This window comes from Trichomycterus rosablanca, chromosome 24 (genome assembly GCF_030014385.1).
Source record: "Trichomycterus rosablanca isolate fTriRos1 chromosome 24, fTriRos1.hap1, whole genome shotgun sequence".
In the NCBI taxonomy this organism is placed as follows: Eukaryota; Metazoa; Chordata; class Actinopteri; order Siluriformes; family Trichomycteridae; genus Trichomycterus; species Trichomycterus rosablanca.
The window spans coordinates 10,487,983-10,513,322 of NC_086011.1; the positions used below are offsets into that span (position 1 = coordinate 10,487,983).

The 25,340-nt window shown below is 38.8% G+C and overlaps 2 protein-coding genes across 2 annotated transcripts; both read left to right on the top strand.

Annotated features, from left to right (window-relative positions):
* The first annotated feature begins 10,766 nt into the window (after positions 1 to 10,766).
* On the top strand, positions 10,767 to 13,404 carry LOC134302148 (oocyte zinc finger protein XlCOF8.4-like). Its single transcript, XM_062987195.1, has 2 exons — positions 10,767 to 10,950; positions 12,650 to 13,404. The coding sequence occupies exons 1-2, from the start codon at positions 10,767 to 10,769 to the stop codon at positions 13,402 to 13,404; spliced, it is 939 nt and encodes a 312-aa protein (XP_062843265.1).
* A 4,544-nt stretch (positions 13,405 to 17,948) lies between these two features.
* LOC134302149 (zinc finger protein 26-like) lies at positions 17,949 to 23,721 on the top strand. Its single transcript, XM_062987196.1, has 3 exons — positions 17,949 to 18,054; positions 20,436 to 20,645; positions 22,702 to 23,721. The coding sequence occupies exons 1-3, from the start codon at positions 17,949 to 17,951 to the stop codon at positions 23,412 to 23,414; spliced, it is 1,029 nt and encodes a 342-aa protein (XP_062843266.1). The 3' UTR covers positions 23,415 to 23,721.
* Positions 23,722 to 25,340: the final 1,619 nt, after the last annotated feature.

Consider the following 25,340-nt stretch of genomic DNA (forward strand, 5'->3'; position numbering starts at 1 on the left):
TTATTTTAAGAATAGCGATGCCATACGGCTTTAGTTTATCGTATGAGTCCATATGCCATAAGTTGTTGGGGCCTTGGTTAAAGTACTGGCGACAAAGCCGTTTCAGCGATTTTATGCTAATAACAAACTGGTGCTGATGTGGCAGTAGATTGGTGATTTCTTTATTTGTGAAAACGATACGAAAGTATGACTTTACCAAATCATGTACATGGCTCTTTCTAACATGAGGAGGTTGCTATGGCCATAATATTTCAGTACTTGAAATTATTTCGACTTTATTCTCGAAATTATTTCAATTTTATTCTCGAAATTATTTCGACTTTATTCTCTAAATTGAAACGTAAACAACTTTATTCTCGTAATTAAAACTTAAAAATTATTTTTTTACAGTGACCCTAACACACCGTCGTACGACAGCGTATTAGGGCCACTTTAAAGAAAAAAATTGGATGCTGCCCTCAGCGATTGCTAGCCGATCCTGGTACTGAGACCCGTGCTTCTCTGAACTGACAAGCCTACGACGGCTGCACATACATATTATGTCTCTTTGGCCATACTATTTTGACTTTATTCTCATAATCATTTCGACTTTAATTTGGAAATAATTTAGACTTTAATCTCATAATATTGCGACTTTATTCTCATAATAATTTGACTTCATTCTCATAATATTTTGACTTTATTCTCACAATATTTCGAGTTTTATTTCAAAATCGAAAATTATACTACTTAATTCTAGAAATCAAAACTTAAAAAATATTTTTAATAGTGGCCCTAATACGCCGTCGTACCAGCGTGATATGTAGTCCACTACTTCAGTAAGAGGTATTTGGGATACAGCCATGCAATTCAGTGACCAGACTACAGGGAGCGATAGGTAGCAACTCGAATCATATTAAAGAGGAAGTGAGTTAGACCAACGAGTAGTGGTTACAGTAACTCTGTTTAAAATGAGTAATTTGGATTATTTAAACTCATTTCTCTCTGAGAGGTTAATGACAGCGGCTGCAGAGATATTTCAGGTGTTTAAAGACACATTTGATAAATATGAGGGAGAAATAGAGCGCATTAAACAGGAGAACCGAAGTCTGAAAGAAACGCTGGACCAAATAAACAACCATGTTCAGGAACAAACAGGTAAACACACTAATAAGCTTTATATATTATACAGTTCTATTGGAAATCAATGCAAACGTGAGTTTAGCTTTTGTTTAAAATTCTATTATTTAAAATTATAGTGTTAGTAGTTTAAATTATTATTTAATTTGTAAAAGTTAAAATATATAAATAATCAAATTAAATATACACCCATTCATAACATACACATGTACTTAATACATGTGTTAATATCTCACTTCAAAACCATAGGCGTTATTATAGTACTTTAAACTTGGTTTCCTTTTGCTTCGTCCACTTTTTCTGCTAGATTTTGAATATTCACATTAGGACTGGGCGGTCTGACCAAAAATTTGTATCACAATGTTTTTTTTAAGAATCTGACGGTTTTGCATAAGGATTTGAGCGAGTTTGACAAGGGCCAAATTGTGATGGCTAGACGACTGGGTCAGAGCATCTTTAAAACTGCAGCTCTTGTGTGGTGTTCCCGGTCTGCAGTGGTCAGTATCTACTAAAAGTGGTCCAAGAAAGGAACAGTGGTAAACCGGCTACAGGGTAATGGGTGGCCAAGGCTCATGAATGCATGTGGCTCGTGTGGTCTGATCCAACAAACAAGCTACTGTAGCTCAAATTGCTGAAGAAGTTAATGCTGGTTCTGATAGACATCATGTGGATGGCCGAGTGCGTGTGCGTCACTTACCTGGGGAACACATGACACCAGGATGCACTATGGAAAGAAGGCAAGTGTGGTGCTTTGGGAAATGTTCTGCTGGGAAACCTTGGGTCCTGCCATCCATGTGGATGTTACTTTGACATGTACCAGCTACCTAAGCATTGTTGCAGACCATGTAGACCCTTCCATGGAAACAGTATTCCCTGATGGCTGTGGTCTCTTTCAGCAGGATAATGCGCCCTGCCACAAAGCAAAAATGCTTCCGGAATGGTTCTGGAGCACAAAAACGAGTTTGAGGTGTTGACTTGGCCTCCAGATTCCCCAGATCTCAATCCAGTTGAGCATCTGTAAGATGTTCTGGACAAACAAGTTTGATTCATGGAGGCCCCACCTTGCAACTTAGAGGAGTTAAATGATCTGCTGCTAACATCTTGGTGCCAGATACCACAGCACACCTTCAGGGGTCTAGTGGAGTCCATGCTTCGACGGGTCCAGGCTGTTGTGGCAGCAAAAGGGGGACCAACACAATATTAGGAAGGTGGTCATAATGTTAGGCCTGATCAGTGAACAATATTATATGATTTGATCCTACATTTTGCCTATATTTAAAGCCTACTGCTGTATGGTGGTATATTAAAAATCCATAATATCCATGAACCATGATATCGCTCAGCACTAATTCATATGGTTATGAGACCTGTTCTTGTTGATAATAGGTTCTAATTTGATGTTTTTTCCCCTAAGGGTTTCCAGATGGTGACACAAACCAGGACCAGGATGCTGTGAATGATGGGCCATCATTAATACAAGTAAAGCTGGAAGTTGCTAGTCTAAAGCAGCCTGTTCCACAAAGATCCTTGAGACGGACATACCGACGCACATCCAAGAAGAACAACGATTATCTGGAGCAGAAGGAATCTTTAGAAGATACCCAGAAAAACGACTATCATACGAACTCTGTTATGGTCAAAGAAGAACCCAGTACGTCTCAACCTATTTGTGCTACAGAAGTGTCAAATGAAGCTGTAAGCAATCAGGCAAGAGATCAACCGTGCATGTTGACGTGCACTTATTGTAACAAGCTATTCAATGATCCTTCTCATCTAGCTTCACATTTGCAGAGTCATGTGACTTCATTTGCCTGTAAAGTGTGTGGGAAGTCCTTTAAGCGACAGGGTAAACTTAGGATGCATATGGCCCTTCACCGGAAGGAAAGCCTTCATTTCTGCAAAGTGTGCGAAAAGTCGTTCATTAGTGCCAGTGTGTTAACCGTGCACCTTATGAGCCACACCGGTGAGAGACCCTTTGCTTGTAGGTACTGTGAAAAGCGGTTTAAACTGAAGAGCCATATAAAGGAACACGAGAGGATCCATACAGGCGAAAAACCTTTTAGCTGTCCAGTCTGCAGGAAATGCTTTAGTAGGTCGAATGCTATGAAGAATCACTTTCGGAATCGTCATCGAGAGCATTTTCAAGCAATGATCTGAAATTGAAGTGATATTTTAGCTCTAGTTCTGCAGTGCCTGATGGGATCACATAATACATCTGGAGAAGGACTTTTCAATTGTTGGTTGTGAATGAAAGCACAGGGTACAGCCAATGTCTTTTTTTTCATTGTAAATTTAGACTTAAGTTCCTACACCCTTACAATGAAAGGGTACTGTATATACACCGATCAGCCATAACACTAAAAACACCTCCTTGTTTCTACACTCACTGTCCATTTTACTGACTGTAGTCTATCTGTTTCTCTGCATGCTTTGGTAGCCCCCTTTAATGCTGTTCAGAGCAGGTATTATTTAGGTGGTGTATCATTCTCAGCACGGCAGTGACAATGACATGGTGGTGGTGTGTTAGTGTGTGTTGTACTGGTATGAGTGGATCAGACGCAGCAGCACTGCTGCAGTTTTTAAATATTGTGTCCACTCACTGTCCACTCTATTAGACACTCCTACCTAGTTGGCCCACCTTGTAGATGTAAAGTCAGAGACGATCGCTCATCTATTGCTGCTGTTTGAGTTGGTCATCTTCTAGACCTTCATCACTGGTCACAGGGTGCTGTGGGCTGGATATTTTTGGTTGGTGGACTATTCTCAGTCCAGCAGTGACAGTGAGGTGTTTAAAAACTCCATCAGCGCTCCATCCACCATGTCAGTGTCACTGCAGTGCTGAGAATAATCCACCACCCAAATAATACCTACTCTGTGGTGGTCCTATGGTGGTCCTGACCATTAAGGAGCAGGGTGAAAGCAGGGTTAAAAGGTTTGTAGAGAAATAGATGGACCACAGTCAGTAATTGTAGAACTACAAAGTGCTTCTATATGTTAAGTGGAGCTGATCAAATGGACTGTGAGTGTAGAAACAAGGAGGTGGTTTTAATGTTATGGTTGATCTGTGTATGTTGTTGCAATAGTAGCCTTAATGCTGCTTCATTTGTACCTTTATTTTTACCCCTTTTCTTCGCACGGCACCCTACTTTACAATATGGTATGAAATGCAATTCCAGAATAATCCCTGCTGTACCTAATATGCCATTGTCCATTTCCAGTTGCACAGTGGTAATTGAGAAAGTGGGGACAGTTTCCTGAAGACAAAGCTGTAAAGGCATTCTTCATAAGACAATGAGAACAAATACACCTTGGTGTTGGCATAACTGTAAACAACAGCGGTGGCAACAACAGGTTTATTTTAGTTTTGCCTAAATTTTATTTTTAATTATTTAATCAAATTTGTTGCAGTTGGGTATTAAATTTGGTGATTCTATTGTTCTAATCCTGTGGCAATTTTGATTATTGATTCTGATTATCTGATTAATGATTATTGCATTTGATGCTTCTCCCATATGCTTGATCCCAAAGGGTAACCACATTTAACAATGGTGCCTGAGTATATTACATATCACTTGGCAATGGAAACAATCACTAAATGTGAATTTTCTCTATTTGTGTAGAATGGTTCTCACTGTGGTTTCCTGGAGTCCCAGGGCCTTTGCCTTTGATTTGTAACCCTTTCCATACTAGTAGATTTCAATGATTTTGTTTTGCATCTGTATTTAAATCTTTTAAACATGCTACATGTTCTACTTTTTGAGACCTTCTAGTCTGCTTCACGTTAGCAGACAGGTTGTTTTTAAGATGTTTATGATGTTTTTTATGATTTAACAGGTCTGGCAGAAATCATGCCTGGCTGTGGCTAGTGAAATGGAACCCAGTTGTCAATTGAATTTGGTTAACAGGGCTGTCGCGCTAAGCGCAATTTTGAAATATTCACGTTTGTTCTTTCTTCCTTCTCTTTTTTTTTTATTTATTTTTTTATTTAATTTTTTTGCAGGGTCCATTTTGTTTTATACGCTTTACATTCGGGCATAATAAATGTTAAATAAATTCATAATGAAAATGAGCTAACAGCGTCATTTTCCCGCAACCTGTTCTCATCCGTTGCTGCTGAGTGTCAGGCTTTGCGTTTTAAAATGTAAACAATGGCAACAGGAATTATAGGCAAGTTTATTAATGATTAAATTGAGTTCACACTCAATAAATACTTGTAATTTAGACTATATTTAAACAGCCTTGGCGTACTAAAACTTTTAATGACGGTTAATATGGCATTGCAGCCTGCAAATATTCTCTTGCTCGCTTGCTGGAATGATTGAAATGTATTTTGTCGTTGAATAAAAATGTATTGAAACGAATAATAACTTAAAATGTAGTATATATTATGTTAATTATACCTACTAAATAGATAGTTAATAGTGGCGCAATAACCAGGCTAGATTTGCTCTGCTCTGTGTATTAGTGCAACATCGGTAACGTCGTGAACATTGCTACCCCACTCAGATCCACTCTAAACCACATCAGGTGAACTTGTTGGTTCTTCTAGCGAGCATGATAACGCAGGTTTAAGGTCTTACAGACTTTATTCTTTTTTTTTTTTTTTTTTACCATATTTTGATTAGATGTGCGTTTTTAGCCTAAACACTTTTTTTTCGTTTCACAGTGTATATCTAGCCTAGGCTAGAAGCTAAATTTAAACCTTTTTTTAATAGAGAAAAGACGCGCATCCCTGCTCTGTTCTGTATTTAACAGTAAACACACATTTCATTGGTCTTAAAGCTGTCTCTTCTTTGTCATTATAAAGCAATAATATACCGAATCATAGCCTAACAATAAAGCTTGTTTATATAGCTCTAAAATCCAGATCAATTAAGTAATTTTCAAAAACAAAGAAAAATGGCGATATTACCGCATACCGCGATATTGAGACGGGCTGAATATCGCAAGGGGAAATTCTTTCACCGCGACAGCCCTATTAACAGGTCAATTTCCTAGCTTAGGATACAATTACTTCTTCACCAAATGTCAGAAAGGGCTGAACAGCATTTTCCCTCAACAAATAAAATCATTAAAAAAAAATCATTTTGTGTTTACTTGTTCTCTTTTTTTCTGTTATTAAAACATCTGAAACATATAAGTGTGACATACAGTGGGGCCAAAAAGTATTTAGTCAGCCACTGATTGTGCAAGTTCTCCTACTTAGAAAGCTGAGAGAGGTCTGTAATTTTCATCATAGGTACACTTCAACTATGAGAGACAAAATGAGGATCCAGGAAATCACATTGTAGGATTTTTAAAGAATTTATTTGTAAATTATGGTGGAAAATAAGTATTTGGTCACCCACAAACAAGCAAGATTTCTGGCTCTCACAGACCTGTAACTTCTTCTTTAAGAAGCTCTTCTGTCCTCCACTCGTTACCTGTATTAATGGCACCTGTTTGACCTCGTTATCTGTATAAAAGACACCCGTCCACAGCCTCAAACAGTCAGACTCCAAACTCAACCATGGCCAAGACCAAAGAGCTGTCGAAGGACACCAGGAAGAAAATTGTAGACCTGCACCAGGCTGGGAAGAGTAAATCTACATTAGGCAAGCAGGTTGGTGTGAATAAATCAACTGTGGGAGCAATTGTAAGAAAATGGAAGACATACAAGACCATTGATAATCTTCCTCGATCTGGGGCCCCACGCAAGATCTTATCCCGTGGGGTCAAAATGATCATGAGAACGGTGAGCAAAAATCGGAGAACTACATGGAGGGACCTGATGAATGACCTGCAGAGAGCTGGGACCAAAGTAACAAAGGCTACCATCAGTAACACTACGCCGAGAGGGACTCAAATCCTGCAGTGCCAGGTGTGTCCCCCTGCTTAAGCCAGTACATGTCCAAGCCCGTCTGAAGTTTGCCAGAGAGCATATGATGATCCAGAAGAGGATTGGGAGAATATCATGTGGTCAGATGAAACCAAAGTGGAACTTTTTGGTAAAAACTCAGCTCATCGTGTTTGGAGGAAGAAGAATGCTGAGTTGCATCCCAAGAACACCATACCTACTGTGAAGCATGGGGGTGGAAACATCATGCTTTGGGGCTGTTTTTCTGCAAAGGGGACAGGACGACTGATCCGTGTTAAGGGAAGAATAAACGGGGCCATGTATCGTGAGATTTTAAGCCAAAACCTCCTTCCATCAGTGAGAGCATTGAAGATGGAACGTGGCTGGGTCTTCCAGCATGACAATGATCCCAAACACACCGCTCGGGCAACGAAGGAGTGGCTCCGTAAAAAGCACTTCAAGGTCCTGGAGTGGCCTAGCCAGTCTCCAGACCTCAACCCCATAGAAAATTTGTGGAGGGAGTTGAAAGTCCGTGTTGCCCAGCGACAGCCCCAAAACATCACTGCTCTAGAGGAGATCTGCATTAGTGATGGGAATTTCGGCTCCTTTTAGAGAGCCGGTTCTTTTGGCTCGGCTCACTAAAAAGAGCCGGCTCTTTCGGCTCCCAAGTGGCTCCTTAGATTTTTTTGTTGCTTAAATTAATTTATTACCACATTACATGTAAAATAAATTACTAATGTAAAAACACATTGTATCAAATGTTTATTATTTAAATTGCTTTATTTATATACTCAACATGGAACAGAGTGCTCCAACAATAAATTATAAAATACAAAAACAAAGACCCATCTCAATTAGACAAAAAGATCTGATTGTGTATATTATTTGTACATTTGCATCTAGAGTGGGACGGCACGGTGGCTAAGTGGTTGGCACTGTCGCCTCACGGCAAGAAGGTCCTGGGTTCAATCCCCAGGTGAAGAGCCCGGGTCCTTTCTGTGTGGAGTTTGCATGTCTTTCCCGTGTCCGCGTGGGTTTCCTCCGGGTGCTCCGGTTTCCTCCCACAGTCCAAAGACATGCAAGTGAATGTTCCTGTCATGAATGTAACCAAAGTGTAAAACGTGACGTTAAAATCCTAATAAACAAAACAAAATAAACAAGCATCTAGAGTGAAACAACACAACATCAACGAAGCATCACTCACACTCAACAAAATATAAATGAAAATGTGCAAAACAAAAAGAAAATCCAGGTGAAAGCATCCAGATGACAGTATTTGTAAGTATTTAGTGAAGATTGGCATTCAGAAAAACCAAGGAGCTCATCTTTGATGGCTTGATTCTGTTTCTCCTTTCTGTTATGATCTGCCCTGTTAAAATAGATTCTCTGAGGGGACAGATACACAGTCTATGTGCCATCACATGTATAAGATGTGGGTAGACTGAACACTTGGTCTCCCAGTAAACACTTGGTTCAGTGGGTCTGAACTTCTCTGTAAAAGGGGCTTCTCGTGTCCAAACTTTACTATGTCTCCTCTCACTCATTTTCCTCACCTTTCCAGTGTGTAATGTCTGGCTGTGTAAAGCGCTGAGTTCTCCCTCTCTCCCTCCTGTTCGTGTGCACGCTGTCTGTGTGTGTGTGTGTGTGTGTGTGTGTGTAACCACTCCCCTCCTGCTCAGTGTAATTACACAAACGTCACCACGTATCTTGACCAATCACATGCGGTTTTGACAGTAAAAAAAACCGGGGAAAAACGAATCGGCTCCCAGTCAGGAGCCGGATCCCGTCGTTCACTTTAAAGAGCCGGCTCTTAGAGCCGGATCGTTCGCGACCGACCCATCACTAATCTGCATGGAGGAATGGGCCAAAATACCAGCCACAGTGTGTGCAAACCTGGTGAAGACTTACAGGGAACGTTTGACCTCCTGTCATTGCCAACAAAGGTTATGTTACAAAGTATTGAGTTGAACTTTTGTTATTGACCAAATACTTATTTTCCACCATAATTTACAAATAAATTCTTTAAAAATCCTACAATGTGATTTTCTGGATTTTTTTTTTCTCATTTTGTCTCTCATAGTTGAAGTGTACCTATGATGAAAATTACAGACCTCTCTCATCTTTCTAAGTAGGAGAACTTGCACAATCAGTGGCTGACTAAATACTTTTTGGCCCCACTGTATGTAGAAATAGAAATAGTTGAAAGGGGCAAATACTGTATCACAGCACCATACATAGCAAAGTTCATGTAGCCATAGCAGGTACAACAGTGTGATTTCACGTTTATCAGCACATCTCTAAGCTTTAATACAAATTCTAGTGTTTAAGGGCACTAGATCACTGACTGTCCATTTTCTTGCATTACCTGGAATTGGCCTTGGCATTAGAGTCTGCTTGCCCATTAATCATGGATGAAGTCTTATGAAGCCATATCTGGTGCACTGATTCTGGTGCACTGATTCCAGAGACCACACTAGATTTTAGCTGCTGAAGATTCAGGCTGATGAAAGTGCAGCTGAGCTCGGTGATGGTGGAGGCTGACTAAGATCGACACAGGATCAGCCAGAACGATGGTCCTGGGTGTACTGTCCAATGCTTAAATCACAGATTTGAGTTCTAGCTAATCTGTTGGTGTATTAGTCCCAGAAAAGCTAAAGGTTTGTTGATTAGCCAAGGAGTGTCCAGGGGTATTGTGAATGGAATTCCAACAACACCGCTTTTCACACTTTATTTTTCTAAAGCTTTAAGTGTAATTTTTGCATTCATTTAAAACCAAACATGCCATATGTATTGCATTTCCTGAACGTTATAGTAAAACAGAAACTAAACAAGACTGAAATATGATACAATCATATAAATCACATAAAGCATAGTCTCATGAATGTCCTGTAAAGTTCTTAGATTAATACATACAAATCCTGTTGCCGAAGGAGTTGGGATGTTTTGTAAAATGTAATAAAAAGAAGAATTTGTGAGTAGTTTATTATTTTAAATCTTTATTTAACTGATTAGAAATAAAGTATGTCTAATGTTTTTACTAATCAACTTCATTGTATTCAGTGCCTGCAACACATTCCATAGAGGTAAAATAAGAGTAAAAACTTAAAAAAATTGAATATTACAGAAAGTTACAGCATTTCACAATAAGCAGGTGAGGGAATCATAATTGGGTATAAAAGGAGAATCCACCTAAGGATCAGCCTTTACAAGCATGCCAAGCATATGATATCGTCCTTTTGGGGGTGTAATGTCCTCCTTTTTGTGACTATGAATGTGGTCACCCTAGTTCCTGGTATGACGTCCTCCTTTTGGGGTGTAATGTCTTCCTTTTTGTGACTATGAATGTGGTCACCCTAGTTCCTGGTATGACGTCCTCCTTTTGGGGTGTAATGTCTTCCTTTTTGTGACTATGAATGTGGCCACCCTAATTGCCAACAGTCCAAAAAGAACATTTCTCAATGCAAAATTGCAAATAATTTAGTTTACATCTACTGTTTATAATATTGTAAAAAGATTCAAGAAATCTGGAGAGATATCAGGCTCTATAGGGCAAAGTTGAAATCACTGTTGAATGTGTGTGACTTTTGAGCTCTCAGACAGCATTGCAACATAATAAAACATAACTATCCACATTTCCTTAACATTGTGGGTACGAGGCTTATGTGCTTTATTTTCGTTGTTTTACTTCGACGCGCTCTCTCTCCAGCACGCTTGGTGGCTGTAGTGTTCCACAATAATGGTTTGTTAACCGCCAATAAACTCGACAGAATAAGAAGAAACCAACAGCAGTTTCACAGTTTTTGGTGTGAAAATGGCAGATTTGGAGTCTCTAAACTCGTTTATGTGTGACAGGTTAATGGCGGTAGCAGTAGAGATATTTCAGATAGTGAAGGATACGGTTATTCAGTATCAGGAGGAGGTGCAGAGACATAAACAGGAAAATGTTTATCTGAGGAAAATGCTGGCGGAACTGAGCAGCACCAACACTGCAACAGGTAATCAATTTTAATACTTTTAACCTTAATTATCACTATAACTGCTTAGTGTATATTTAATTCTGTATTCATTAAGTGTTTTATATAAAATTATACAACATTTACATGATAAGATTTTCACACTTGTTACGTAAGTGTTTGCAAAAGGTCTATTTTAACGTTACACCCTAATAAATATGTGACATTATGTGAATATCAACTCGTCAATAGTCAATATTATTTCATGTTATAGCCTAACATGTTGTGTAATAAATGTGTGGGTCATAGTAAATAACATCACTGCTGTCATTCAGTCTCATGCACAAAGTGAAATAAAAACGCTTGGACTAAATGTGTATGGATGGTAGTTTTAGGATTTTAATGATTTCTGCTACTGTTCATTATCTTTGACTAAATCATTTGAAAGACTTACCTCTTTGTCCATGAAACACCCTCACAAATATACACTGATCAGCCATAACATTAAAACCACCTCCTTGTTTCTACACTCACGGTCCATTTTATCAGCTCCACTTACTATACAGAAGCACTATGCATTTCAGACCTGCAACACATTCCAAAAAAAGTTGGGACAGTAACGCATTTACCACTTTGTAATGTTGTTTCGACACTGAGGATACCAAGTGATTTAGTGTTTCAGCTTTTAATTTGTCCCATTCTTCCTGCAAACACGTCTTAAGATGTGCAACAGTACGGGGTCGTCTTTGTGGCATTTTTTGTTTCGAAATTCTCCTCACATTGGGGACAGGTCAGGACTGAAGGCAGGCCAGTCCAGTACCCGTACCCTCTTCTTCTGCAGCCATGCCTTTGTAATGTGTGCAGCATGTGGTTTTGCATTGTCTTGTTGAAAAATGCATGGACGTCCCTGAAAAAGATGACGTCTTGAAGGCAGCACATGTTGCTCCAAGATCTCAGTGTACTTTTCTGCATTAATGCTGCCATCACAGAAGTGTAAATGACCTTTGCCAAGGGCACTGACACAGCCCCATACCATGACAGACCCTGGCTTTTGGATTTGTTGCTAATAACAGTCTGGATGGTCCTTTTCATCTTTGGTCCAGAGCACACAGTGTCCTTGGTTTTTTCCAAAAGAGACCTGGAATGCTGATTCATCTCACACACAGTACATGTTTCCACGGTGTGTCAGTCCATACTAGATGCCACCTAGCCCAGAGAAGTCGACCTGAACAGATGTCAATCACCTGTTGTCATCATCTGTTTGGAATCACATTATTATTTAGTTTTTTCACCTCATTACTAGCCCAAAATTTCCCCCATCCCAACTTGTTTTGGAATGTGTTGCAGGCCTGAAATGCAGGAATGGAGGTATAATAACAAATAAAATGAAGTTGAGCAGACAAAACATGAAATATCTTTGGTTCAAACTGTCTGCAATCAAGTAAAAGTAAGAAACACTGCTTTTTTTTTTATTTGCATTTTCCATACTGTCCCAACTTTTTCTGATTCGGGGTTGTAATGTATTTTATGTAATTGTTTCTTTACACCTGTTGGCAATGTGTGCTTTTAAAACACCTGAATTCAATCATAGTAATAGTGTCCACATAATATTGGCTATAGTGTGACCTTAACTTTATCCTTATCTGTAAAACAGATTTGCTTAATGTTTTATTAGAATGTGTTTCTATGGTTGGTCTTTGCTTGTGAAGGTGTAATGAAATATGTATTTTACATTTTGCAGCTCCACAAATCTGCCACACCACTGAGTTTCCTTCAGAGCAGCCAAACACCAATCAAGTGATGCTGGACTCTGAGAACTCACTAATACAAGTAAAGCTGGAGCTCAGTACCATGCAGCAGAATCTTGCGTCACCCCTGCCTATAAACGATCAACCTGCATGCTGTATACCTCCAGAAGCTGCTAAAGGTCCCTGTAACCCTGCTGTCACAGAGCAGGAGGTCATGGTCAAACTAGAGCACAGTGACACCCAAGCTCTTCACAGTGCACCCCCAAACTCCTCTGCACAAAACAATCAAAGTCAGTTCGAACCGGACCCCCACACGTCCGCTCAGAGTGACATGTCTCAGCTACCATTTCACCTGCAAAGTCCAGTTGCACAGCGCTTGTTTCGTTCCAAGATGTCTCGGAAACCTTGCAGAAAGGGCGGCCATTTAAAGGCACGCAAGGTACCACGCTCTGACGGAGCCAAACTCCGATGTGATCTGTGTGGGAAGTGGTACAGTACCACGCACTCTCTTAAACTGCACCTAAGAACACACACGGGGGAGAGGCCGTTTCAGTGCAAGTTCTGCGTTAAGACTTTTCATCAGAAGGTGCATTTAAAGGAACACGAGAGAACCCACACGGGTGAAAAACCCTTTAGCTGTTCGGCTTGTGGAAAATTTTTCAGCCGCTCTCACCAGATCAAAATGCACATTCAGAACCATCATCCAAACCATTCAGCAACCATTATAAAACATCCACAATATAAATGATACATCAGGGGGTTTTCAAAAAAGACTGCTGTTCTGGATTTCCTGAGTAGTCATAGTAATAAACACATTATGCTTGTTTTAACATGACAATCAGATAGTGTGGGTGTTGGACTGCCCCACCTGTAGTCCATAACTGTCCTTTAATGAAAACATGTGGCTTCCAAAGTTGAATCAAGGGATGTCTTTAGACCCCAAACAATAATTTAATTGTGTTAAAATGAAAAGATAATTTAGCTGTGATAAAGCATACTTCTTTGCCCAAAATAATAGTATTTTACTTGAGGTTTGTAATAACATTCCTTAGGAATGATTGATGCCATTTATTTTAGGAATGTACACCGATTAGGCATAACATTAAAACCACCTTCTTGTTTCTGCTCTCACTGTCCATTTTATCAGCTCCACTTACCATATAGAAGCACTTTGTAGTTCTACAATTACTGATTGTAGTCCGTCTGTTTCTCTGCATACTTTTTTAGCCTGCTTTCAACCTGTTCTTCAGTGGTCAGAACCACGACAGAGCAGGTATTATTTAGGTGGTGGATCATTCTCAGCACTGCAGTGACACTGACATGGTGGTGGTGTGCTAGTGTGTGTTGTGCTGGTATGAGTGGATCAGACACAGCAGCACTGCTGGAGTTTTTGAACACCTCACTGTCCCTGCTAGACAAAGAATAGTCCACCAACCCAAAATATATCCAGCCAACAGCGTCCCGTGGGCAGCGACCGGTGACCACTGATGAAGGTCTACAAGATGACCAACTCAAACAGCAGCAACAGATGAGCCATCGTCTCTGACTTTACATCTACAAGGTGGACCAACTAGGTAGGAGTGTCTAATAGAGTGGACAGTGAGTGGTCCACCATGTCATTGTCACTGCAGTGCTGAGAATGATCCGACACCTAAATAACACCTGCTCTGTGGGGGTCCTGTGGGGTCCTGACCATTGAAGAACAGGGTGAAAGCAAGCAAAAAAAAAAGTATGTAGAGAAATACAGTAGATAAACTACAGTCAGTAATTGTAGAACTACAAAGTGCTTCTATATTGTAAGTGGAGCTGATAAAATGGACAGTGAGTGTAGAAACAAGGAGGTGGTCATAATGTTATGCCTGATCTGTGTATACAATTTAATTCAGTTATATGTAGCAAAATGTCATGTGTTTCATCTTCAATTCTGGTCACTGTCTGTAAGGGGTTTGGAATATTTTTTTCATACCTGCATGGTTTTTCTTAGGGTACACCAGTACTCCCAAAAACATACCAGTAAGTTTGGTAAATTTGGTACTCTATATTGCCCCTGGGTTTAAGTAAATAAGTCAGTAATGGTGTGTTGCCTGTGCTTGATTGGCACGCTGTCTGAGGTGTGTTGCTTCCCAGTTTTTCTGGGGCACTGGACCATTTATGACACTGACCAGAATGAAGCAGTTAGTAAATGGCAATATGTTTAGTCTGAATAACTTAGATGAATACAAGGACATATTTGGTAAGAAGTCCAGCAAACTACAAAGAGTTCACAGATATCTCTTGCTATTATTATTAAATGTTGAGCTTTAAAACCTGAAAATGTATTACAGATTAATTTTACAGTCTTCAAGAATGAGTGTTTGCTAGTATTGCTTTTAGCAGAAGGTATACACAAGCCTACATATTTTTCTCTGGTAACCAGTGATGTTCAGTTTGACTGGTTTTGTTATATTTAATATAATAAATTGTTCACTGTAAATACAGAGATATTTCTACAAGCTACATAATCCTCATTTCATATTTAAACACTGTATGTGCACTTAATGATTTCAGTTTATGCTCTTAATTTTTTAGAGGTCTACAGTTTTACTGCACTTTTTATTATTATAAATTTTGGGGGGTAAAATGTCTTTACAATAAAGATTATTTTAGAATTTTGATCATTGTTGTTCACATATTACACTTTTTTACCAGTGCTGGTTACATTGTTATATTGTAAAATTGTTATATTGTTATACACAAGTTTATGTATTTAATAAAATAACATGTATACTATCCGTTTCTGAATTATTGACATGGTCATGGTGGGAAAGTGGCATAAAATGTATTTATTTATTGTTTAAATCATGCAATTCACTAGGCGGAAGCTGGGAAACATCCCAAACAGGTTGCCAGTTCATCACAGGGCACGTAAAATGACAGAGCGGGGTCAGTGAATGCTGAGGCGCAGAGGTCGCCAACTTTCTGCAGAGTCAATGCTACAGATCTCCAAACTTCATGTGGCCTTCAGATTAGCTCAAGAACAGTGTAGAGAGCTTCATGGAATGGGTTTCCATGGCTGAGCAGCTGCATCCAAGCCTTACATCACCAAGCGCAATGCAAAGCATTGGACTCTAGAGCAGTGAAGACGTGTTCTCTGGAGTGACAAATCACGCTTCTCCGTCTGGCAATCCGATGGACGAGTCTGGGTTTGGCGGTTGCCAGGAGAACGGTACTTGTCTGACTGCATTGAGCCATGTGTGAAGTTTGGTGGAGGGGGGATTATGGTGTGGGGTTGTTTTTCAGGAGTTGGGCTCGGCCCTTTAGTTCCAGCGAAAGGAACTCTTAATGCTTCAGCATACCAAGAGATTTTGGACCGACATCATATTAAACCCTATGGATTAAGAATGGGATGTCACTCAAGTTCATATGCGTGTGAAGGCAGATGAGCGAATACTTTTGGCAATATAGAGTGTATCTGCTCCCATAGGCATTTGGTCACTGGTTCAGTTCTCTGTCTTTTTAAATATTTTTATTGTGTTACTGCATAAAAATGCAGCGACTGTCGAACTATAATAATCTTGCAGGCCGGCTTTGCCAAATGTGACTTTAATTAAAACTTAACATTTTAAATCAACTGTGTTATTTCTGTTTAGACTGACACGAAAAAGATCAACAATCCTGTGCCGTATTAGGGCCACTGTAAAAAATATTTTTAAGTTTTGATTTTGAGAATAAAGTCATATAAGTTTCGATTTCGAGATTAAAGTCAAAATATTATGAGAATAAAGTCAAAATATTATGAGATTAAAGTCAAAATGATTATGAGAATAAAGTCGAAATATTATGACCAACGAGTGTGCAGCCGTGGCAGGCTTGTCAGTTCAGAGAAGCAAGGGTCTCAGTACCTGGATCGGCACGCTGAGGGCAGCTTATAATTATATAATTATAATTATCCAATAACTCACTATTACTTTTTGGGTGGTTGTTTGTATTGTACACTTCCATCCATATGACATGATGACTAAATCCGTCAATGCAACCAGTTATGCCATACCGCTTTAGCTTATTGTACGAGTCCATAAGGCTTGGTTGAAGTACTGCTGACGACGCAGATGCCAAGCGCACCGTTGGCGCACGTTCTTCTAAATAAACACAGTTTATTTGAAAGCCCTTTCAGCGTCCTGATGCTAATAACAAACTGGTGCTGATGTGGCAGGAGATTGGGGATTTCTTTATTTGTGAAACCGAAAGTATAACAAATCATGAACATCCCTCATTTTAACAAAAGGAGGTTGCTATGGCCATAATATGTCGGCTTTAATCTTGTAATTATTTTGACTTTAATCTCGTAATTATTTTGACTTTAATCTCGTAATTATTTTTACTTTAATCTTGTAATTATTTTTACTTTAATCTCGTAATTATTTCGTTTTTAATCTCGTAATATTTCGACTTTATTCTCATAATATTTTGACTTTAATCTCATAATATTTTGACTTTAATCTTGTAATTATTTTGACTTTAATCTCGTAATTATTTCAACTTTAATCTCGTAATTATTTCGACTTTAATCTAGTAATATTTCAATTTTATTCTCATAATATTTTGACTTTAATCTTGTAATTATTTTTACTTTAATCTCGTAATTATTTAGTTTTTAATCTCGTAATATTTTGACTTTAATCTCATAATATTTTGACTTTAATCTTGTAATTATTTTGACTTTAATCTCGTAATTATTTCGACTTTAATCTCGTAATTATTTCGACTTTAATCTAGTAATATTTCAATTTTTTTCTTATAATATTTTGACTTTAATCTTGTAATTATTTCGACTTTAATCTCATATTTCAACTTTATTCTCATAATATTTCGACTTTAATCTCGTAATTATTTTGACTTTAAGGTCGAAATTATTTCGACTTTAATTTCGAAATTATTTCTACGTTAATTTCGAAATTATTTCGACTTTAATCTCGTAATTATTTCGACTTTAATCTCGTAATTATTTCGATTTTAATGTCGTAATATTTCGACTTTATTCTCATAATATTTTTACTTTAATCTCGAAAACGAAACTTATACGACTTTATTCTCAAAATCAAAATTTAAAAAAATAATTTTCTTTAAGGTGGCCATGCAAATTTCGTCTTCCTGGGCTTTTATTTTGAAAGCTGTAATAAAAGCAGCTTTTTTTTACACAGCTGCTTGAGTTTACATTTCGCCATGGCTTCTGTTGCTCAGAATTGTAAATTAGAGTCTGTAAATTTGTTTATTCATCAGCGTTTAACCACTATAGCAGGAGAAATATGTCAGATGTTTGAGGAGACTCTGAAAGCGTTTCAGGAGCAGATAGAGCACTCCAAACAGGAGAATGTTTACCTCAAAAAACTGCTGACTGAAATCAGCTACCATCCACCAGGTACAATAGGTATGTATAAATCAGTTTGTTTACAACTACTCAACCTGTTACTGATAAAAAGCAAGAAAATTATAAAACTGAACAGTTTAAGCATTCACTATATATTAACTTTTATTTACTTGTTAAGTACCTGCATATAATCGTGTGTATTTACGTTCTTTTACAATGAATAAACGTCCTAAATGTGTGAAATGTTCCATTTTGTCATTTCGAGAAAGACAAAACTACATAAACAGATTCATTCCAACTTCACATCCACTTAATTACAAACTTCTAAATATCTTGCATACAGGTTGGTCAAAACATTGTGTTGATTTTATAACTACTTATAGAGAAAAGTTGCAAAATAACGTTCTGTACAACCTTTCCATTTACAAGCTGTTTCATATTTGTGTCCACATGATTTTTTTAATATGCACCATACAGATTTAAATATTATTAGTTAATGAAAACTAGTTTGGCTTTCATTCTTAAATATTTAGCTTGTTTAGGTAAGCAAAAGCTTTAAATGGTTAAAAATATATGTAGTGGTATTTAAACCTTGTTACGCTATTAGAAAAGTCAGTAGCAGTGATTTATTATTGACATCTGTAATATCCATACTGCAGAACTTCATCTCCAATTCCAGGCAGTTGTTCAGTGGATTCAGACTATTACTTCTATTTTCTGGTAAATTAATTATGCATTGAATTTCTAATACAAAGCCATGTAATTAGAAATTCACAAAAGTTAAAGCAGGCTTTTGTTAACAAGTCTAGATGACAAAAAACACTGATTACTTAAACACTGAAACTTTCAGGGAGCCCCTGAAGGCAGCTTTACTGTCGTCGAGCAAGTCTAAGTCAGGTATCTGAAATGGCTCTACTTCCTCCAAAGTGCAAATTGCGTCATTTTTTACCTAAGGCCTATTTTTGAAGTTAAATGCAAATATATTTATAGTTGTAGTTAAATTTAAAATTGTAAATAATAAAGGTTAAATTATACACCGATCAGCCATAACATTATAACCACTTCCTTGTTTCTACACTCACTGTCCATTTTACCATATAGAAGCACTTTGTAGTTCTACAATTACTGACTGTTGTCCATATATTTCTCTGCATGCTTTGTTAGCCCCCTTTCATGCTGTTCTTCAATGGTCAGGGCTATCCCAGGACCACTACACAGCAGGTATTATTTGGGTGGTGGATTATTCTCAGCACTGCGGTGACATTGACATGGTGATGGTGTGTTAGTGTGTGTTGTGCTGGTATGAGTGGATAAGACACAGCAGCGCTGATGGAGTTTTTAAACACCTCATTGTCACTGCTGGACTGAGAATAGTCCACCAAACAAAAATATATCCAGCCAACAGCGCCCCTTGGGCAGTGTCCTGTGACCACTGATGAAGGTCTAGAAGATGACCAACTCAAACAGCAGCAATAGATGAGTGATCGTCTCTGACTTTATATCTACAAGGTGGACCAACTATTTAGGAGTGTCTAATAGAGTGGACAGAGAGTGGACACAGTATTTAAAAGCTCCAGCAGCGCCGCTGTGTCTGATCCACTCATACCAGCACAACACACACTAACACACCACCACCATGTCATTGTCAATGCAGTGCTGAGAACGATCCACCACCTAAATAATACCTGCTCTGTGGTGGTCCTGTGGGGATACTGACCATTGAAGAACTGGGTGAAAGCAGGCTAAAGAAGTATGTAGAGAAACAAATGGACTACAGTCAGTAATTGTAGAACTACAAAGTGATTCTTTATGATAAGTTATATTTAGAATTTGATGCCTCCCTCCTGCATTACCAACTTGACCCAATGGGATGGACTTAACCCACAGGATGAAAACCAATATTTTATATGGGGTTAAAGCATACAATTACAAAGCCATTGTAAAAGAAACATTATTAAATACAAATTTGTTATGAGTAATAAAGTTTAAGATAAATTTGGTATTATTTGTACAGTTTCTGGTTTTGTTACATGAAGTCATGTTAACCTTTTGTATTTACAAACTTACAAAAGGTGAACTTTTACTGTTTACTATAATGTTTAAACACACATACACACACAATTTTCTCGGTCAATGAGCAGCTAAAAATTTCCTGTTGTTTGTTTTGGATGTTCTTCTCATTTCCTCCTACTTTCTTTAGGCTGTTCTCAGTTGCATGTGTAACGAGGCATATCATACCCTTTGGATTTGTTTAAACATGCCCCATAGGTTTGCACAATGCTTTCAGCTATTAATTCATTTTCAGTCATTTTTTCATCCTAGTCAGCCTATCATTAAAACTGTTGGTGCGAGGTGGAACACACCCAGGAGAGGGTGCACTTTAATAGCAGAAAATCACACAACTCATTCATTCATTCATTCATTTTCTCTAGATGCAAAAACCAACCAAGCAGATACATGTTCTCCAGAGCAGCAGAACTCCATCCAAGCACCACTGGATTCCCACACCTCAGTTTTTCAAGTGAAGCTGGAGCTCAGTACTATGCAGAAAGATCCTGAACCACAGCAGCAATCATGTGCTACTGTGCCATGCAGTCCTGTACATGCTGCAGGAGCAGAAGTGTCCAAGCAGCACATCATGGGTAAAACATTTGTCTTTAAAAACAAAGGCAATGCTGACTTAGAGATGAGGTCAAAAGTTGACATGGAAAAAGTCATCTTAACAATAATTTTCAAACTGTTCTGACTGGATAATTGAAATACATATGTGGAAGCTTTTTGGACAGTGACATACGCTAGTAATTAAAGTCAAGTCAAGTCTAGTCAAGTTAAATCTAAATTTATTTGTATAGTGCTTTTTACAATAGACATGGTATCAAAGCAACTTTACAGAATCCAGGAATCCAGCAAGCCAAGGGGGGCAGTGGCAAGGGAAAAGTCCCTTTAAAATTACAGGAAGAAACCTTTAGAGGAACCAGACTCAACAGTCCTTTGGTGAATAATCTACTTGGCAAAATAAGTAAAGATAAACCAAATTTGTTGGTTGACTGGCTCAGACTAGTCTAGTCAAGTTAAATCTAAATGTATTTGTATAGTGCTTTTTACAATAGACATGGTATCAAAGCAACTTTACAGAATCCAGGAATCCAGCAAGCCAAGGGGGGCAGTGGCAAGGGAAAAGTCCCTTTAAAATTACAGGAAGAAACCTTTAGAGGAACCAGACTCAACAGTCCTTTGGTGAATAATCTACTTGGCAAAATAAGTAAAGATAAACCAAATTTGTTGGTTGACTGGCTCAGACTTTACTTTTCAGTGCAGTCTACATAGTTTCATAGACTTATCAGGACTTTGAGGGCCATTCCAAAAGCCCAACTTTAGTATGACTTAACCAGTTTTGATATGTGTTTTTTTCTGTTGGGACACCCAGTTGGGCCAGAGATTAGTTTAAGTTTGTGCTGAGACATTTCAGGTTTTATCTTCTTTATTGTTCTTGCTGCAATGCATCAGTTCCACTGGCACCAACCAGTACCAGAGCACAACTCTGTCACCCCCATACTTAACTCAACCTCAGAAGCTTTTATGTTTGGCAATGACGCTTGACTAACCATTATTGTTAATTCAACACTGATGGGTGTAATTATCTACAACCCAAAGTCAGTTATTTCATTGCAGACAGGATGAACCTGAGATATTTCATGTTTTGTCTGCTCAACTTCATTTAATTTATTAATAAACATCCATTCCTGCATTTCAGGCCTGCAGCACATTCCAAAAAAAGTTGGGACAGTAAAGTATTTACCACTTTGTAATGTTGCCATTCTTTTTCACCACACTTAAAAGACGTTTTGGCACCGAGGATACCAAGTGATTTAGTGTTTCAAGTTTTATTTTGTCCCATTCTTTCTTGCAAACACGTCTTAAGATGTGCAACAGTACGGGGTCGTCGTTGTCGCATTTTTCGTTTCAAAATTCTCCACACGTTCTCTATTGGGGACAGGTCAGGACTGCAGGCAGGTCAGTCCAGTACCCGTACCCTCTTCTTCCGCAGCCACGGCTTTGTAATGTGTGCAGCATGTGGTTTTGCATTGTCTTGTTGAAAAATGCATGGACGTCCCTGGAAAAGATGACGTCTTGAGGGCAGCACATGTTGCTCTAAGATCTCAATGTACTTTCCTGCATTAATGCTGCCATCAAAGAAGTGTAAATGACCTTTGCCAAGGGCACTGACACAGCCCCATACCATGACAGACCCTGGCTTTTGAACTTGCTAATAACAGTCTGGATGGTCCTTTTCATCTTTGGTCCAGAGCACACAGCATCCATTTTTTCAAAAAAAAGACCTGGAATGCTGATTCATCTGACCACAATGCATATTTCCACTGTGTGATGGTCCATCCTAGATGCTTCACAGCCCAGAAAAAATCCCAACTTTTTCTGATTTGGGGTTGTAGAATGGTATTGTGTGTTTCATTACTTCTGTTACATATTTCCATTGCTTCACAGTTTATGTGCACTTCACAATATTCCATCTGACCCTAGGTATTAAGCATTTTTATCTGAGGCTTATGTACAGCATCTTAGTTACAAAAGCATAGTACATGCTTTCTACTTTGTTCTGTTAGGTTGTATGGCCCATCAACAAGCTATTGTTGCTCTTCGCAGTTTGTAACCTACAATAATTCTTTATGTTTTTGACAGATGCAAATGGAAGTCATGTCGATAGAGTTCCTGTTAAGCAGCAAAACTCCAGCCAGGGGCCTTTAAACTCGACACACGTGAAGCTGGAAAAAGAGAAGGCCGAGCCACAGGAGCAATTTAACAATTCTTCTTTATTCACTTCTTCTCCTGTAAGGACTGCCAGTAGAGTGAAGAGACCTTACCCTTGCTCAGTTAAATCCCCAAATATTCAGGAAAAAAACGACGACTGTTTACCAGAGGACTCGGATGTGCTAAACATTTCAGAAAGTCTAAATCATCAGGTCTTTATAAAAGAAGAACCAGTTTCCCCTTCATGTTCAGAACATGTGAAATCACTCCAAACAGTTTGCAGCTCATTTTACTGCCACATGTGCAAAATGTATTTTGAAAACCAAATGCTTTTAACAAAGCACATGCTACTACACCAGAACAAAAGCTCCAACTGTTGCCAACTGTGTGGGAAGTGCTACAGCACCCCCCACGTCCTCAAAATTCACCTTCGGACTCATACAGGAGAGAGACCATATCAGTGCAAGTTCTGCGACAAGACATTCAGTCAGAAGGGGCACTTGAAAGGGCATGAAAGGATGCACACTGGAGAGAAAATCTACTGCTGTTCTATATGTGGGAGATGCTTCACATGGATGAGTCAAGCTAAGGACCACCTACGCTGCCATCCTGGTCAACTAGGTCGAGTTCTTACAAAAAAGTAAATGATGGCAGGGGGGTAAACACAGCATGAGTATTGCAGGCTTAGAATTTAATAGAAGTATATTTGTTTAAATATAACTATTTGAGGATCATTCATTCATTCATTGTCTGTTGTACCATTGCTGTATCTTATTCAGGGTCGCAGTGGGTGTGGCTGGGCAAAAGGCAGGAAACTCACTGGACAGGTTGCCAGTCCATCACAGGGCAAACACACACATTCACACCTAGGGCAGTTTTGCATGTTTTTGGACTTTGGCAGGAACCCGGCGGATCCATAGGAAACACACACACAGGGAACACAGAAAGGAACCAAACCACTCCAACTGGAAATGGAACCCAGGACCTTATTGTTGTGAGGCAACAGTGCTACCACTGATCAGCCATAACATTAAAACCACCTCCTTGTTTCTACACTCACTGTCCATTTTATCAGCTCCACTTACCATATAGAAGCACTTTGTAGTTCTACAATTACTGACTGTAGTTCATTTGTTTGTCTACATACTGTTTTAACCTGCTTTCACCCTGTTCTTCAATGGTCAGGACCACCACAGGTCCACCACAGAGCGGGTATTATTTAGGTGGTGGATCATTCTCAGAACTGCAGTGACAATGACATGGTGGTGGTGTGTTAGTGTGTGTTGTGCTGGTATGAGTGGATCAGACACAGCAGCGCTGCTGGAGTTTTTAAATACCATGTCCACTCACTGTCCACTCTATTAGACACTCCTACCTAGTTGGTCATCTTCTAGACCTTCATCAGTGGTCACAGGACGCTGCCCACGGAGCGCTGTTGGCTGGATATATTTTTGGTTGGTGGACTATTCTCAGTCCAGCAGTGACAGTGAGGTGTTTAAAAACTCCATCAGCGCTGCTGTGTCTTATCCACTCATACCAGCACAACACACACTAACACACCACCACCATGTCAGTGTCACTGCAGTCCTAAGAATGATCCACCACCTAAATAATACCTGCTCTGTGATGGTCCTGTGTGGGTCCTGACCATTGAAGAACAGGGTGAATGCATCCTAAAAAGGAATGTGAAGATATAAATAGACTACAGTCAGTAATTGTAGAACTACAAAGTGCTCTTATATGGTAAGTGGAGCTGATAAAATGGACAGTGAGTGTATAAACAAGGAGGTGGTTTTAATGTTATAGTTGATCGGTGTATAACGGCATTTATCATTTTCAAATATGTTCTAGTAAGCCTTGCTTAATTGCTTTAATATTTAAATTTATCCAAGACTTTTTTTTATCCAAGGTTTGGATGGTTTTAAGGTTTTAGCTTTGCATAAGTCAGTTAAACCTGATTAATTCGTTATGGCGCATAGGGTTATTGTTATACTGAAAAAAAAAATTTGATGTATTTACATATGTATTTAATGTCATTGTAGACTGGGACAGCACAGTGGCTTAGTGGGTAGCCCTGTCGCCTCACAACAAGAAGGTCCCTAGATTCCCAAATGGAGTTTGCATGTTCTTCCCTTGTTTACATTTACAGCATTTAGCAGACGCTTTTATCCAAAGCGACTTACACAATGAGCGGAACATGATGAGCAATTGAGGGTTAAGGGCCTTTCTCAGGGATCCAACAGTGGCAACTTGGTGGTGGTGGGGCTTGAACCGGCAACCTTCTGTTTAATAGTCCAGTACCTTAACCACTGAGCTATCACTGGCCTTGTTTGTGTGGGAAAGCTCCAGTTTCCAACAGTCTAAAGACATGCAGTCAGATTAATTGGAGCTACCTGTCCTGTCATGAATGTAACCGAAGTGTAAAAAATGATGTTAAAAAACCTACTAAACAATGATTGTAGACTGTAACTTTAATATTATTATTTAAGGATTATGAATTATGATCACTGGAGAGGCCTTAGAGCCAGGACCATTATATTGACTCAATACCATTATTCATCCTCCACCAA